Source organism: Babylonia areolata, chromosome 2 (genome assembly GCF_041734735.1).
Source record: "Babylonia areolata isolate BAREFJ2019XMU chromosome 2, ASM4173473v1, whole genome shotgun sequence".
In the NCBI taxonomy this organism is placed as follows: domain Eukaryota; kingdom Metazoa; phylum Mollusca; class Gastropoda; order Neogastropoda; family Buccinidae; genus Babylonia; species Babylonia areolata.
Genome location: NC_134877.1, coordinates 9,143,499 through 9,160,089, shown reverse-complemented (window position 1 = coordinate 9,160,089; position 16,591 = coordinate 9,143,499). Strand labels below are relative to the sequence as shown.

The window sequence follows — 16,591 nt, the reverse complement described above, 5'->3', positions numbered from 1 at the left end:
GTCAGAAAACAAATCCAAACCTCCACCCACCCACCTCATGCCTCCTCCCAAACACACTTTCACATTCATACATCAAAGTATGCTATTGTTAATACTGTGTGGTTCCATGATAATAATAATAATAATAATAATGTATGTTTATATAGCGCCCTTTCTCACTAAGAGCTCAGGGCGCTTTACATGAAAGGAAAATATTACAAGTAACATAAAACATTCATGACCACTCTTTCTCAAAAACCCCTCCCCCCACTCCCACTCTCCCTTTCCCACTCTACATACATCCAAAGTGAGCTGACATAGGTGGTGTTGGAGAAAAGGAAGCTGAGAGTACTTATAGATAGGTTTTAAAAATATGAGTCTTTAGTGATGAGCGAAAAGCAGAAATAGAATCAGGTTGTTCCAGATGTGAGGAACAGCAAAGAAGAAAGAACGTTCACCATAGGTTCTTGTATTGACACGAGGAAGTTTCAAAAGGTAACAGTCAGAGGAAGAGCGGAGATTTCTTGTGGGAGTGTAAACACTGATAAGGTCAGAAAGATAAGCAGGTCCTGCAGTGTGGAAAGCAGAATAGCAGGGACACCAGAAATTTTGGTGTCTTCATTGAGTATGTCTCTGTTTTGACCTGGGCAATTTAGCCTTTGATTATAAATTTGATGATGCTAACTGGTGTTGCTAAACAGAACCCGTACATTCTCTTTATTTTTCTCTTTTTCTTTTCTTTTTTTCCTGCTCTGTTGTATAGTACATCTGTCCATTTTGTCCTTTATTTCCCCCCCCCCCTTTTTTTTTTATTGTAACAAAGAATGTAAATCAATATATACCCTCTCATTTTATTTATTATTTTAAATTCACATAAAAATTTAATGTGAATATATACATGGAAAAGGAGAGGAGGACAAAACAGACGAAACATAAAATAAGCAAACAAAAAGGAAAAATACATAAAAAGCATATACAGTATTCTGAGGAAAACTACTTTGAATGAATCATTTAAAATATTCATACAACAGAGAATAATCATTTGTATATATTCTAATGTACATACTTTCTATACTAACATTGCTTTAATTTTTAGTTTTGCATATATCAAAAATGAATTATGATTTTCTATTCTTGTATAGTATAGAAACGATTATTTCACACAAATCCTATTGGAGTCTTGAGATTTATACTTTACACTTTACTGTAAAAAATAACAACAAAGCAAACACATTTTTATATCTCGTTTCCAACCAATGGAAAGTATGGTAACCATTTTCTCTTGAAGCTGTATGTTTCACCAGTGATCATTGCAAGAACGAAGTCTGCAATCACGTCTGTGTGGAAACCAAAGACTGTCATATTTTCATTGAATTTCAAATTCTTATTTTTCAGTTTCATTTTGAATTGCTCAGTGAATGAAGACTGAAAAATATGTGGAGTCCACACACACACACACACACATACACACACACACATTCATTCTCTCTTTTACCTGATTGTACACAAGTAGATCCCCTCCCTCAACAGGGAAAAAAGCAAGAGAGGGGAAAGAAACACTGTGAATTTTTAATTTATGGTAATTTATGGTTGTTGGCCTCACAAATATACATACATTAACATACATAAATATATATTTCTTTTTCTTTTCTTTTTTGAGGGGGGGAGGCTGGGAGAGGGGGGCTTTTTTGCATTATTAAAATTTTACCTTTTCATCCTATGTGATTTGTGTGTAAAATTATGAGTAAGTTTATGGTCATCCAAATCCTACTTTTGCTTATCATCTGAAACAACTGACTGTGTGCTGGAAATGGAACTATTTCATCTAAAGCAGCCCACGCATTCCATGATACTGTGAATCTGTCAAAGTTTCTAACTTTCCCCCATCTTACCATGACTTTCGAGCTTTGATAAAACAAAACAAAGTCACCAAACACTTGTCAAGCACTCCGCACAAAAATCTATTTCTGGTAATCTCCTATTCTAGGGTTATTTTCTTTAGGATTAATTTGCATAACTGCAATTTGACAATGGCTAAACTACATCAGCTGATCTGTATTCTACTTTTCAATTGGATTTTGAAGTGGTATGTGCTAGACAGTCAAACTTAATAAACAACTCATCGGTATATGTTAATTTCTGTTTCACTTTTAATCTGTTCCTTTTTTTCCCTTTTTATACATGACTTTACGGCTCAGATACTTCTCAACAAAAATATCCTGAATGATTTCCACAGTGACCAGTGACAAACTGTCTGGTAAATTATTGGCAGAAGAACATGTAGATTAAGTCTTATCTTGAACATTAAGCATGTTCATTTTAGTTAATTCAGTACCCTCTTTAACCCTTTTACTGCCAGGAAAATAAGATTTAAGTGAAATCTATTTGCCAGGGTTTTTTCACAAAAAACGGGTATAAATTTTCCAAAAATTCTGTACTCTTTGTTATTGGAGAAAGACCCATAAAAGTATATATTTTCTGAAAGGTAAATGAATAAAGAATACAAAACACATGTTTTCCCATTTTATATATTTCAGTGACATGCTGTTGTTTTGAAATCAGTGTTTTGTTTTTTTGTCACATTTTCAACTTGTTCATTACAAACATTTGTCAGGTAATTTGCACTAAAATATCATATTTTCTGGACAAATGGATATCTGCACACACAAAATCATACTAGAACCACCACAATATAAAAAAAAATTGAAAAAGAAATAGATACACAATGCATTGTGATTCTCCAAGTGATAATATGGATGTGAGGCCACGCCCCCTCAGTCTCCACCCCCCTCCTCTTCACCCCTCTCACAAGGTCAGTCCAGTTCTCATCAGACCGCGTTGGCTGAGTGCCAAGAATATTGCTCACACTGTGTCCTGCTAAAAATTCGGTGACTTCTGTCGTCTACTAGAGCTGAACAGCCGGCATCACTCACTGATAAGTCGCATCTTGGCCACTCTCTTGATTGCTCCCTTTATTTTCTATCAACTCATCCTATAAATGTTCACCACTGTCTTCTCCTTCGAATTTATGCTTCAATTCTTTCTGAGCATCAGCCAAAGAAAGCAATCGTTGATTTAGTTCGCCATGATCGCATGACTTGAGCATGGCGTCAGTCCGACATTTAGTTGAGAGCAAGTGAGGAGAGGAGCCAGGCAAACACTGGGACAGTAACCCAACCAAAACATTCAAATAAAGGACTGCCTCATGACGTTGATGGTGTTTCTAGCTATGAATAGAATCTAGAAAGATTCCCCAAGCTAAAGCTACCAGCATTTTGGTCAACGAACTTAATGCAAAGCAGGGAAAAGTCAGAATATTTCGATGACGAGTTATCTCGTCATTGTGGCAGCGAAGCGTACATGCTTTCCATGACAAGTTATCTCGTCATATAGGCAGCCTAGGGGTTAAAATACTAGTATGCAATAAGCATGTCAATGTCACAATTTGTGACACCCTGTGTGGTCTGTCCAGAATCATTTTCTTTTCTTCTGGGCAAGAAACAGAATGTCAAGCTGTCTTAAAACCACACTATAACTGAACACTAATCCTTGCAATCCAAATGCTAATTAAAATCATGAGGCAAAATATTTTGGGTTGAGACATAGCTATTTTTCTAGATTTTTGTATATAGAGAGACAGACAGAGGGATAATAAACTACAAGACTCACTCCTCTAGGTCCATGTAAACCTGTGAAGGGAAATCCAAGGCAGACGACAGCATTCACAGACTCTACCAAAGACACCTGAAAACACAATAATTTGAGAAAAGCATTACAAATTCTGATAATGATGCTTGAATTCAGTATGTTTTGGGAACAGCAAGAGGAAAATAGTATTGTCATTTCTAAATGTAATAATTTTTTTCATAAAAATGAAGGCCAAACAGCTCTGTGCATGATACCAGTAGCACTCGACAGAAGGAACTGTATCATCCTCATCCTCCTTGTAATGGCCACAATCAACAAACTAAAATCATTCAAATAAGGGACTATCCCATGATGAAGATGGTGTTTCTAGCAATCAATAAAATCTGGAAAGATTCCCCAAGCTAAAGCTACCAGTGTTTTTACCAACAAACTCAATACAAACCAGGGAAAAGTCTGAAAATTTCAGTGACAGTTATCTCATTGCCCTGGCAGGGAAGTGTACATGGCTGTGCCGAGTTATCTCATTAGCCAGGCAGCCTAGGGGTTAAAACTGCATTTACTAAATTTGACAGAATAAAAAAACTGATCTGAGGTTCTAAATTTTCTCCTGAAACTAGCTTGTTCTTTGGCCAGTAAATAATTAGATCCAAAGTGGTAATCCATATTTGTGGGGCATCCAATCTTATATATTGGTACACTAGCTCCTTTTTACCATATATTTGGATATATACACCTATTTAAAAAAATAGGTTATTAAGTAAATCTGTTGCAATGTCAATGATATGAGGCAATACAGATTATATCATTTCATTTGTTATGTTGTTTTTTCCTGGAGATTTGTTTTCCAACTGCAGAACTGTCTTCTGCATCTCGGATTTAGTAATAGGCACATTCCCCGACTCTCACAGACACTATACTGGCAGATAAGCAGGTTACCCATTCTGCCACATTCCTTCCCATATTCTTAGAATTCTTAGAACTTCATTTATTTATTACCCCAGAATCCTCAAAATTTCCTGGCAAGGGAAGAACACTTTTTCACAAAAAAATTCTGGCACTGAATGGGTTAATACCACCATCCCAACCCACTCATCCCAAATCAGCCATAAAAAGCATTTCAAGGACATATGCCATTCCTTTCCTCATTTTTTCAGCTGATTTAACAGTTTAACAGGAACTTACACACACACACACACACACACACACACACACACAAACAACAAAAAAACAACAACAACAAACAAACAAACAAAACACCAAAACCAAACTATCAACAAAACAAACAAAAAATTCAGTCACTTTAAAAAAAAATATTCGATCCTTATTTTTAAATACAGGACTTTTCCATGACTGAACTCAAATCTTTAAATACCATTCCTTTTTCAATCCTTGAAAATAATTATGAAATGTCCATTACTTCAGTTTTCCATGACCTGTACAAGCCAGGCCAAGCACAGACCAATATACATGCACGCAAAACTAAGAAAACAGATCTAACTTACATGACATGCAACCAGAGCACCAACGTTCCATCCAACCAAAATAATTGGTCGGCCAGGATGATGACTTTTTTGCTGAAAACAGAAATGAAACATTCAAGCTTCAGAAACAAGTTAAAACAAAGATGTGAAGTCTTCATGGCTAATATGTGATTCCTTCTGATTTAAACAATACTAAAACAAAACTGAATACACTCGTGGTGCCCTCCAGAGGGATGTGGAATGGAGGAAGGGGCTGACAGTATTTATGCGTAGGCCTATTGATTAAATCATACTTTCACTCACCACCTGAAACATTGATACTTTCACTCACCACCTGAAACATGTGTTTGTCAAACTGAAAGTTGTGTGTTGGAAAACAGATCATTGTAGCTAAAGCAGCCCACACTGATCGGCATCTCATTGTTTTACAATCATACTACTTCTTTCTGCTTCTCCTCATTTATCAGACAATCATAAAACATATCCATTGAAGTTTAAAAATGTACCTGTCTTTATCACAACTTTCCTGCTTTGATTAACGGAAACATTATTCCAGTTATTTTTCAAAATCATGATCACAATTCGCAGATTGGATATCTTCTTCCACATAACATAGATCTACATCAAAGTTTCAAACTTCCCATCTTTTCATATGCAGCTTTCCAGCTTCGATGAATAAACAAACACTCTACACAAAAATTCATTTTTGGTTCTCTCTTATTTTCCTTCAGATCAACAATGGAATTACTGCAATGAGATGATGACATTATATAAACTGCTTAAGTTCATCAAAATTGTATTTTTATGCTCACCATCAAAAAGCAAATTTGCAAAGATCTCTTGAAAATGTGCTTTGATAGACATTCTTAGCTTTTCACCAAATTGTATTTTTATGCTCACCATCAAAAAGCAAATTTGCAAAGATCTCTTGAAAATGTGCTTTGATATACATTCTTAGCCTTTCACTAATATCCATTCATAGGTACGTTTTCACAAATATCAAAACATTTTATATGTATATGCTTGTATCAAGCTTTTAACTTATTTCCATCTATTCCATGACTTTACCAATCAGGTACTTCATAACACCCTGTCAGGTCAGGTCATTAGATCTGCTACTGGTAACCTGTAATCCAGTACAACCTGTTCAGGGTCGGGTTGCCGACGACTAAACCGGCACTCCCACCACTCCCTTCTGGGACTGGTGAGGCGGGTGGCTAGACACCCTTATGGAGATCCATAAAAGGGCGTCGGCTCAGGAGAGCCACCGACGGCCATCTAGCTCCACCGTGCTGTGTGCATGCCACACGCAGTTGGCCCCCGGGGTGTGTCTACCCATGCATGCGAAGCCTGGATCCGGCAGAATCTGCGGAAGAAACCTATCGGTTCAACGGAGAGGAAGGCGGTTACAGCAACGCACTGTGGAGTGCAGAGAGCAAGATGAGACACCGAAAGGATATCTTGGTCATCCACTGCATCCGTGCTCATCCTCCAGTCGTCTCGACTTAGTCTTGCCACTGGAAATTGGTGGACCCGGACGAGAGAGTGAGGTCGACGTTGCGCAACTCCTCTTCACTTTAAACAAACTCATCGCGCAAGTCATCAGTCATCCTAAATGACCTTTCATCCTTCATCATTTCATCACCCCCAAGTCCTGTGGCGACAGGCGAGCGACGAAACGACAGGTGTGGGTACACTGGCAGTCGCAGCCGCAGACCTGCACGCAGGCGGCTCAGGCCATAGGGTCGTTCTTCGTCGACAGGAGCAGCGATGGAGCTCGGCAGCCGTCTGAGCGTCTGAGCAGCCCTCTTTAGGAATGCACTGCTCACCTCCCTGGCATGAGGAAGGGGCTAGAAAAGGTGCCCTAAAAATTGCCTGCTCCATATCACCCTGGCCAGCATACCGCGGCTGGCGGGGACCCTACATCAGCGGTCGAAACAAAGAGAAAGAAAAGAAAAAATCAGGGATCATTCCTCTCACCATTGGTGCTTGGAACATAAGGACTCTCCTGGACAGAGATAACGCGGACAGACCCCAAAGGAGAACAGCACTAGTTGCATCCGAACTCGCCAGATACAATATCGACATCGCAGCCTTGAGTGAGACTCGGCTTGCAGGCGAAGGCGAGCTCTGTGAACGGGGATCTGGTTACACCTTCTTCTGGAGTGGACGAGGAAGCGAAGAGCGACGTGAGGCTGGTGTTGGTTTTGCAGTAAAAACAGCACTTGTCAGCAAGCTAGCTGGAATCCCAAAGGGAGTCAACGATAGGCTTATGACCATGAAACTCCCACTGGCATCTGGCCAGAAGCACCTCACCATTGTCAGTGCCTACGCCCCAACCATGACCAACCCGGATGAAGTGAAGGCGAAGTTCTACGAGGACCTTCACTCTGTCATTGCTGCCATCCCTAAAGCAGACAAGCTCATCATTCTTGGGGACTTCAATGCTAGAGTTGGCTCTGACTACATCTCCTGGGATGGAGTGATTGGAAAGCACGGTGTGGGCCACTGCAACCCAAATGGATTGCTTTTGCTTCAGACATGTGCTGAGCACGAACTGCTGATAACCAACACAGTTTTCTGCCTCCCTACCCATAACAGGACGTCATGGATGCAACCTCGCTCAAAGCATTGGCATCTCATCGATTATGTCATCGTCAGGAAAAGGGATAGGCAAGATGTATGTGTAACAAAGACCATGTGCGGCGCCGAGTGTTGGACAGACCATCGCCTTGTAGTCTCGAAGCTGAATATTCGAATCCAGCCCAAGAGACGCCCCCAAGGCCAGAAGGCTCCAAAACGGCTCAACATCGCTAAGCTGAAAAACATCACCATCAAACAGTCCTTTGTGGAGCTGCTGGAAGATCGTCTGGAATCCACCTCTCTGAACAACCAGAATGTGGAGTCTGACTGGAGGACCCTGCGTGAGCTGATCTATAGTACAGCTTCAGAGACCCTGGGACCCATGACCAGAAAGCACAAAGACTGGTTTGATGAAAACTGTGATGAAATCAAGCAGCTTCTGGATGAGAAACGCCGTCTGCATCAAGCCCACCTGAGCAACCCAAAGTCCACATCAAAAAAGGATGTGTACAATGCCATCCGCAGGACTGTTCAGCAAAAGTTACGCCAGATGCAGGACAAGTGGCTGAGTGACAAAGCTGATGAGATCCAGGGATATGCTGACAGGCACGATATGAAGAGGTTCTATGCTTAAAAGAAGTCTACGGCCCCACATCCTCAGGATCATCCCCCCTCCTCAGTGCAGATGGGAATACCTTGATCACCGAGAAGGAGAACATTCTCAAACGATGGGCTGAGCACTTCAACAGTGTCTTAAATCGTCCTTCCTCCATAAATGATGAAGCCATAGACCGTCTCCCACAAGTCCCCACCAACGAAGCACTGGACAATCCGCCAACACTTCTTGAGACCCAGAAAGCAATCCGTCTGCTATCCAGTGGCAAAGCACCTGGCTCAGACTCCATACCAGCAGAGGTCTACAAGGATGGAGGCACTGTGCTGACTGAGAAGCTTCATCAGCTGTACTCACTCATGTGGAAAGAAGAGACGATCCCCAAGGATTTCAAAGATGCATCTATCATTCACTTGTACAAGCGAAAGGGGAACCGGCAAGCCTGTGATAACCATCGGGGCATTTCCTTGCTCTCCATCGCAGGCAAGATACTTGCCAGGATCCTACTAAACCGCCTCACAGCACACCTTGACCAAGGTCATTTGCCTGAGACCCAATGTGGATTCCGGAAAGAGCGCGGAACCACCGACATGGTGTTTGCTGCAAGGCAGCTGCAAGAGAAATGTCAGGAGCAAAATGCTGATCTGTTCTCCACCTATGTCGACCTCACTAAGGCCTTTGACACCGTGAGTAGAGAGGGACTGTGGAAGATCATGGCCAAGTACGGATGCCCTCGGAAATTTATTTCCTTGGTCAGCCAATTCCATGAAGGCATGCAGGCTCGAGTCCAGGACAATGGCGAAACATCTGCTCCTTTTGTTGTCACAAATGGTGTCAAGCAAGGCTGCGTCCTGGCTCCAACGCTGTTCAGCCTCATGTTCTCTGCAATGCTTACTGATGCCTTCAGAGATGGCGATGTTGGAATCGGCCTAAAGTACCGAACAGATGGCAAGCTGTTTAACCTCAGAAGGCTTCAAGCAAAAACGAAGGTCATGACAGACATCATCAGAGACTTTTTGTTTGCTGATGACTGTGCCCTCAACGCTGGATCTGAAGCTGACATGCAACTCAGCGTCGACAAGATTGCCACTGCCAGCAGGAACTTCGGCCTTACCATCAGCACGAGGAAAACTGAAGTTCTCCATCAGCCAGCCCCAGGGAAACCCTACGTTGAGCCCAACATCACAGTCAACGGTCAGAGACTCAGTGCGGTGGAGCGGTTCACATACCTTGGCAGCACACTGTCACGAAATGCGACCATCGACGATGAAGTGAATGTCAGGATTGCAAGAGCAAGTGCAACTTTTGGTAGACTCAGTGCAAATGTCTGGAACAGAAGAGGCATTAGTCTTGAGACCAAGCTAAAGGTCTACAGAGCAGTAGTTCTCCCCACACTACTGTACGGCTGCGAAACTTGGACAGTGTACCAACGACATGCCAAGAAGCTGAACCACTTCCACACAACATGCCTCAGGAAGCTACTGAACATCAAGTGGCAAGACAGGACCCCAGACACAGAGGTGCTCGCAAAAGCCACCCTTCCCAGCATCTTCACCATCCTGATGCAGTCCCAGCTTCGCTGGGCTGGACACGTGGCGCGCATGCCAGACCATCGGCTGCCCAAAAGGCTCTTCTATGGCGAGCTGCAACAAGGGAAGAGATCACACGGAGGTCAGAAGAAGCGCTTCAGAGATACTCTGAAAGTCTCTCTGAAAGCATTTGATATCAACCCTGACTCCTGGGAGGATTCTGCAGTGGACCGTAACAAATGGCACGCTGCTGTGCACAAAGGCGCCAAGTTGTGCGAGGCCAACAGGACTGCTGCAGCTGTTCAGAAGAGGCAGGCCAGAAAGTCACGGGCAAACAAGCTCCCTGACAATGATATGTCTGTCTTTGTCTGCCCCAACTGTCAGCGAACATTTCGTGCGCAGATTGGACTATTCAGCCATCTGCGCACTCACAGATAGACTCATGAGCATCCTTCCCCCCACCCCACCACCACCCTCCCCCCATCCCCCATCTGGATGACAACGATGGTCATCATCGATCTCGATGGACACACCACCACTTCATAACAAATGAAGCGCTGTTCTTCCATCTCTTCACCCTCACCCTCATTCAGACTTCTATCCTGTACAACATCTACTTGAAAAACAGGAACCAGGGTAGAATGTCCCTGAAAATTTTTGTCATCGCTGTTGGGGACAGCCTGAATGAGCGGTATCGACAATACAGTCTTCACTGTCCAGACTGAGTGGCAAGCAGAATGAACACTTCTCCTGCCCTCTGCCACCCATCCCCAGTGGCAGGAAGAACTACAGGAAGTGTCATGTATGCAGTGCTCGCAGCAGGAGACACCCGGACGTCCAGATTCGGCAGACCCCCAACTGGTGTAAAAAGTGTGGGGTTTCCCTCTGTGACAAACTCTGCCAACCCAACAAGACCATCACCTGCTTCCAATTATACCACTCAGTGCAGAACTACACTGACTACTAGGAAGATGGTGCTTGGGGACTGAAATATCCGGTGTGCCAGTGTGCTCTTTTTTTTTCTTTTTTTTTCCAATTTCCCATGTGTAACAATTTGTAACATTTGCACATAATATCATTTGTAATTTACTTTTTTTTAAAATACTGAGCAATACCCACTTTATTCAAGTTATTTTGTGCATATACAGACCTTTTCCCCTGTGACTGTGTGTTCATGGAGCTGATGAAAGTATATGACTGTAAGGTGATCCTGACTTAAAAATTTGGAATATTTTCAACATGGCACATATAGCAAGCATATTCAGGTAGGAACTTTCATATTTTGGCATGAACTAACCCAGCATGTCAATAACCTGTTCTGAAAGTTTCATTTTGTTCCTTTGTGTTTTGTATTTTTTGTGATTTTTTTCTAACCCCTTACAAATGGGCTGTCTGTGGGGAAAAGCAAGGGAGAAAACTATCTGTCCCGAGTGAGTTAAGGAACTTATTGTTTGACAGTAGAAGAAAATAGACAATTGCAATTCCTTAGGCTCTGGGCGAAACCTGGCATTGTGAAATTGCATCACAACATGTACGTCATGGCATGCTTGTGTCATAATAGCTGTGTAAGAGTGACCCTGGTAACATGTAAACAAGTTATCCCTTGAGGAAGGAACGTGATCGATCCGAAAATTTGGAATATTTGACAGATTGACGTGTTTGTTTTCTTTTCTCTTTATCTATCTATCTATATATATAGATATATATATAAAGAGAGAGGGGGTATGTGTGTGTATATATATAGAGAGAGAGAGAGAAAGAGAGAAAGAGAGAGAGAGAGAGAGAGAGGTGTTAAAATGACATTCATCCACTTCACAAAAGTAAACACAGCCACACTGATAAACACACCCATAAATGTGTCAGTGTGCTTGTGTATGTGTTTGTTTGTGTGACAGGTGGGTGTCCTTTTAACATGTATTTGTTTTTATGCTGCTCTACAACAACATGTTTTCTTAAATTTTGATATCATTTAAATTCTTATTACCTCTCTCTCTCCTTCCCTCTCTTTCTCTCCCTCCCTGCATCCCTCTCCTGTCACATGTATACTGCATGTGAACGCAAGCCAAAAAGCTATAGTACTTAAAGCACACCATACATATTGCATAGTGTGTTACATTTGTGTGTGTGTGTGTGTGTGTGTGTGTGTGTGTGTGTGTGTGTGTGGTAAACCTTAATGTTGGCATTTTCTCGTCAACTACAAGTGGCATAGGAAATTAACTAGGAAGGATGGTATGTATAAATAAGACCTTTAAAGTCATCCCCTTTATGATGTGGAAGACAGGATGAGAGGAAACAGGTTAATGTCATTATTTGGCAAAATATAAAAAGCCAGACAGAGATTATAATATGCATTCATTTTAAACCAAACATCATCTTGTGACTTGGATAATGGCACAGCATAATCCCAAAATAAAATCAAAATCGGTGTTTATAGGTCAAAGTCACAACCTGGCATATGATACTGACAGGAAACATTTCTGCATGGAAAAGGGAGAAGGTCTTCTATATAGTCTTCAGCAAACTTGGTACAATAATTGGTCATGGTGAAAACAACCTGTGAAAAGAATCTAGTCAAAGATCAAGGTAACAATATGGCCTATCTGGAATTTGTAAAGGATAATCGCAAACTTTTGTTTTTCATCCAATTTTTATTCAACAAGGTGTGCCATCTAGTGACTTGTTTTGGCCAGAACAATGTTTTTTAAATTCAAGTGTCAAAAGTCAAGGTCAGAAGTGTCTTTTTGCCTAATTATCCATTTCAGAGTTTTTATTCTATTCATTTGCTTATTTGTTCATTTATTTACTTATTTCTTAATTCCTTCGATGGATTAAGTATATATCACAAGTAAGTCTTGATTGATTGATTGATATGGATACTTTTACAGCACCTATTCTTGGTGTGAGACCAAGCTCTAAGCGCTTTACAAACATGGGCTGCCTACCTGCGTAGAGCCGAATGACGGCTGCCAATGGGCGCTCATCATTTGCTTCCTGTATCATTCAATCAGATTCCAGGCATGCACACATACACACTCAGACAGACATGTAACATTTTACGCGTGTAATCGTCTTGTTTATTTACCCCCACCATGTAGGCAGCTATACTCCGTTTTCAGGGGTGTGCATGCTGGGTATGTTCTTGTTTCCATAACCCACCGAACACCGACATGGATTACAGGATCTTTAACATGCATATTTGATCTTCTGCGTGCGTATACACACAAAGGGGGTTCAGGCAATAGCAGGTCTGTACATGTGTTGATCAGGGACATTGGAAAAATTTCTCTTGTTGAGTTATAGTTTTTTTCTCCCAAGAACTGAAACAAGTCTTCTTCAAAAAGGTGATGCCATGATGGTCTCAGACTAGCAATCTTTTTAAATGTTTGAAGAAATCATGAATGAGTTTTGAAGAAAACTTGGAGAATGATTCAGAGGATAAATCTGATAATTCTGATGAAGAATAGGCAGAGGTTCATTGCATCTTTATTGTTTGTTTCCATTTTGAGTGCTTGTGAGTTTGCTTGTTTCTTTGTTTTGTTTGTTTGTTGTTGTTTTGTTGTTGTTGCTGCTGTTTTTAGAAATATTCAGAAAATATAATCATGTAATATATTCAATAAATACAAATCACAATGTGTTTTAGAAAACATTTGAAAATAAGCCCAGATTCAGATCACTTTCTTTTTTGTGTCTTATGGGTTTCATGCAAGGATCTTTTTCTTATTATCCCCCCTCCCCCACCCCCCAAGTCCAAAAAAATTTCATGGTAAGGGGACAGTAGTGGTTACAATATTTTCAAGCACTGAAAGACTTATGGTCATAATGTGGTCAACTGAAGAAAAATCTGTTTTCAAAATACAGAAGAAAAGCAAACCTCATTTAGTGGAACCATCGTTCTGACATCTTCAACTGAACCAACACAGTGCTGTTCAATTCAATCCTGATATCCAAACTAAAGAATTCCAGACAAGGCTTTCAGTTTTACCACTCACCTCAAGGACCTTGGTACGCAAAGCCCCAATCATCTGCTCAAGGCACAACACCACACTGACACCACTCCCACCACTCATGTTGGTGAGGATGGTCTTTCCCAAGCTGTTCAAGTGGACTTGCCAGAACTTGAGTCGTTTGGCATGTCCTGTGTGGCTACTGCCGCTCTGTGTGGGGCCACTTGGAGCAATTAGCAATAGGGGATTGCCTGGAAGCTTTTTCTGCATCAACAAACAGCATTTGTTGCATTCAATACATTTGCAATCCACACACATACACACAGATATTGATCAGGCTGACCTAGCAACCCTTACATGAACTTTAGAGTAGCATTTTCATTATTTGAGAGTAACAAAACTGTGTCTATGAGTAGCAGTAACAATGCTTGCCATGTCAAAAAATATTTTAAACAAACATTATTTAACATTCCTCAACATTATGACTGGCTTTGAGTTTTATCAAAGAAACTGGCAAAATAATTTGAATGCAAACGTTTATTTAACTCACTCTGGACGAAAGGCTTAGATTGGGGCCCTACTGTTCACAACTTCAGACAACGGGCCCTGATCAGGGCTTTGATAGTTTAGAATTTTTGGAGTGGCACCTAATCTCCATAATGACATTATGAGCTAAGAATATCTCAACTGACCTTTCCACTCTCTACTGCGAGCAATAAATGCAGTGTGTGTTGCTGTGCTCGCGAGCAGGAGAGGTATTTTCAAGGTGAATGGTTCACCTGAACAGTGTGTGTCAACAATGGCGTCTAACCCAGTTTCATCTCAGTCACAAGGCAGACAACAGAATTAGATGATAAAGGGACCCTATCGAGGCTATTTAATGTTCTGAATTTGATCTGTTTGAAACTCTTTGTGCTTTCCTGGTTTAATTTACAAGTCATCAGTGTGTGTACAAAAAAATATGGATACTTTCATCTCAATGCATGATAGCATAGGAAGGGAGGAAGTTTTATATTTTGTCCCCAACTAACTTGTTATGTAACTGATCAGTTTGGAAGTTTTCAATTCATAAATTCTAACATTTGCTTTTTGGCGATTTATTTCTTACCCATACAAACTGTGGGCAAAGTCAGGGTAGCTAACTGGCAGTACTAATTGAGTTAACAAAATATTTACAACTGAATCAAATTCTTTGAATGAACCCTTTCACTTCAAGAGCTAATTGTGATTTTTGCATAATAATCACCAACCTCTAAAAAAAATTCACAAAAAATAAAATAATCCTCAAAAGTATGTAAAATGCATGTTTTCTTGAAGAAAAACGAACGGAGAATATCTTCTTCTTCTTCTACTTCCTTCATGGGCTGCAACTCCCATGTTCCCTCGTATGTACACAAGTAGGCTTTTGCATGTATGACCATTTTTACCCTGCCATGTAAGCAGCCACACTCCGTTTTCGGAGGAGTGCATGCCGGGTATGTTCTTGTTTCCATAAATGACAGAACGGTGACATGGATTACAGGATCTTTAATGTGCATATTTGATCTTCTGCGTGCATATACACATGAAGGGGGTTCAGGCACAGACAGGTCTGCACATATGTTGATCTGGGAGATCAGAAAAATCTCCACCCTTTACCCACCAGGCACTGTTACCAAGATTCAAACACGGGACCCTCGGATTGAAAGTCCAACGCTTTAACCACTCAGCTATTGCAGAATGGAGAATATGATCATCATAAGTTCAATGTTGACAGGATAACTCCCAATCACGGAAAGATAACTTGGATTTTCAGAAGAAAAAACATACAAAATATTTTGACTAAAAAAAGGGAAATTCAAGTTTGTTTATTTTATGGGTGGAAATGGTGCAAGAATATTAGCAAATGTATTAGACACAACAATCAAGTGCAATTAAGTTGATTCCCCCACTTTCATGATGTTTTAAACATTAACATTCACATGCACCCCCACATACACCCTCTCAGCCAAACACTGACAAACACTATCACACAATAGTACAACACAAAAGCTCACTGTAAACTATATTTTGGCTTGAAGCTTTCATCTGGAGGGTTTCATAATAAATGAAAACCCCAAAATGAAGGTTTCAAGCTAAAATAATGTTGTTTTTTTCTACACCCACTTCTAACATGACCCCGTCGCCTTCCAGCTGATGTACTTGTAGCATGTAATCATCACCAGGATAACCAGAATCACTTCATCTGATCAACAACAATATCACCTTCATTTTCTATCAAGTTTTCATAGTTGCTACTGTCCATGTAGTGCAGAAAATCAAACAAAATTCTAGCCATCTCTTCTGTACCGTACGTCCTGGCAGCCAAGTTGACATGCTCCTCAACAGCTTTTCTTTTCACAAAACTGCATCAAAATCAAGCCAAAACTTGCTGAGGTATTGCTTCCAATGCTTATCAAGGCAGTCACCATTTGGAGCAAAGTAAGTGTGTGCCAACGAGTGGCTGGGCAGTAGATAATGCAGTTAACCCTAAACCTTGGATACGTCTGCGGTTGTAAGTGAAAAGCTTAAACCTTAGGGTTGTTTTTTTTCTGTTCCTTCTCCCTTTTTTAGTTTTTAAGTCCAAGCGATAACCAGAATACCTCTAGTTTTGAGTCATATGTAAGTGTTGTGGGTTTTTTTCAGTTGATGCCACATGATTTGGGGGTGCTGAATCCAAATCTGTTGAAGCCCAGTTTGTAGATGTTAAGTGTTGCCCAGTGCTCAGCTGGCTACAATACTGCTTCATGCACGAACTGGAGCAGACGCCTTTTTCACAGCCAACCTGCAAGTCTT

General features: G+C 41.0%; 1 protein-coding gene across 1 annotated transcript in view; it reads right to left on the bottom strand.

Moving 5' to 3' along the window:
- LOC143296109 (uncharacterized) overlaps positions 1 to 16,591 on the bottom strand; it is a 111,665-nt gene that overhangs the window by 94,202 nt on the left and 872 nt on the right. The window contains exons 2-4 of the mRNA XM_076607892.1: positions 13,823 to 14,041; positions 5,130 to 5,201; positions 3,649 to 3,723 (exon numbers count right to left, since the gene is read on the bottom strand). Coding sequence (XP_076464007.1) covers positions 3,649 to 3,723; positions 5,130 to 5,201; positions 13,823 to 14,041 — 366 coding nt within the window. The remainder of the gene's footprint in view (positions 1 to 3,648; positions 3,724 to 5,129; positions 5,202 to 13,822; positions 14,042 to 16,591) is intronic.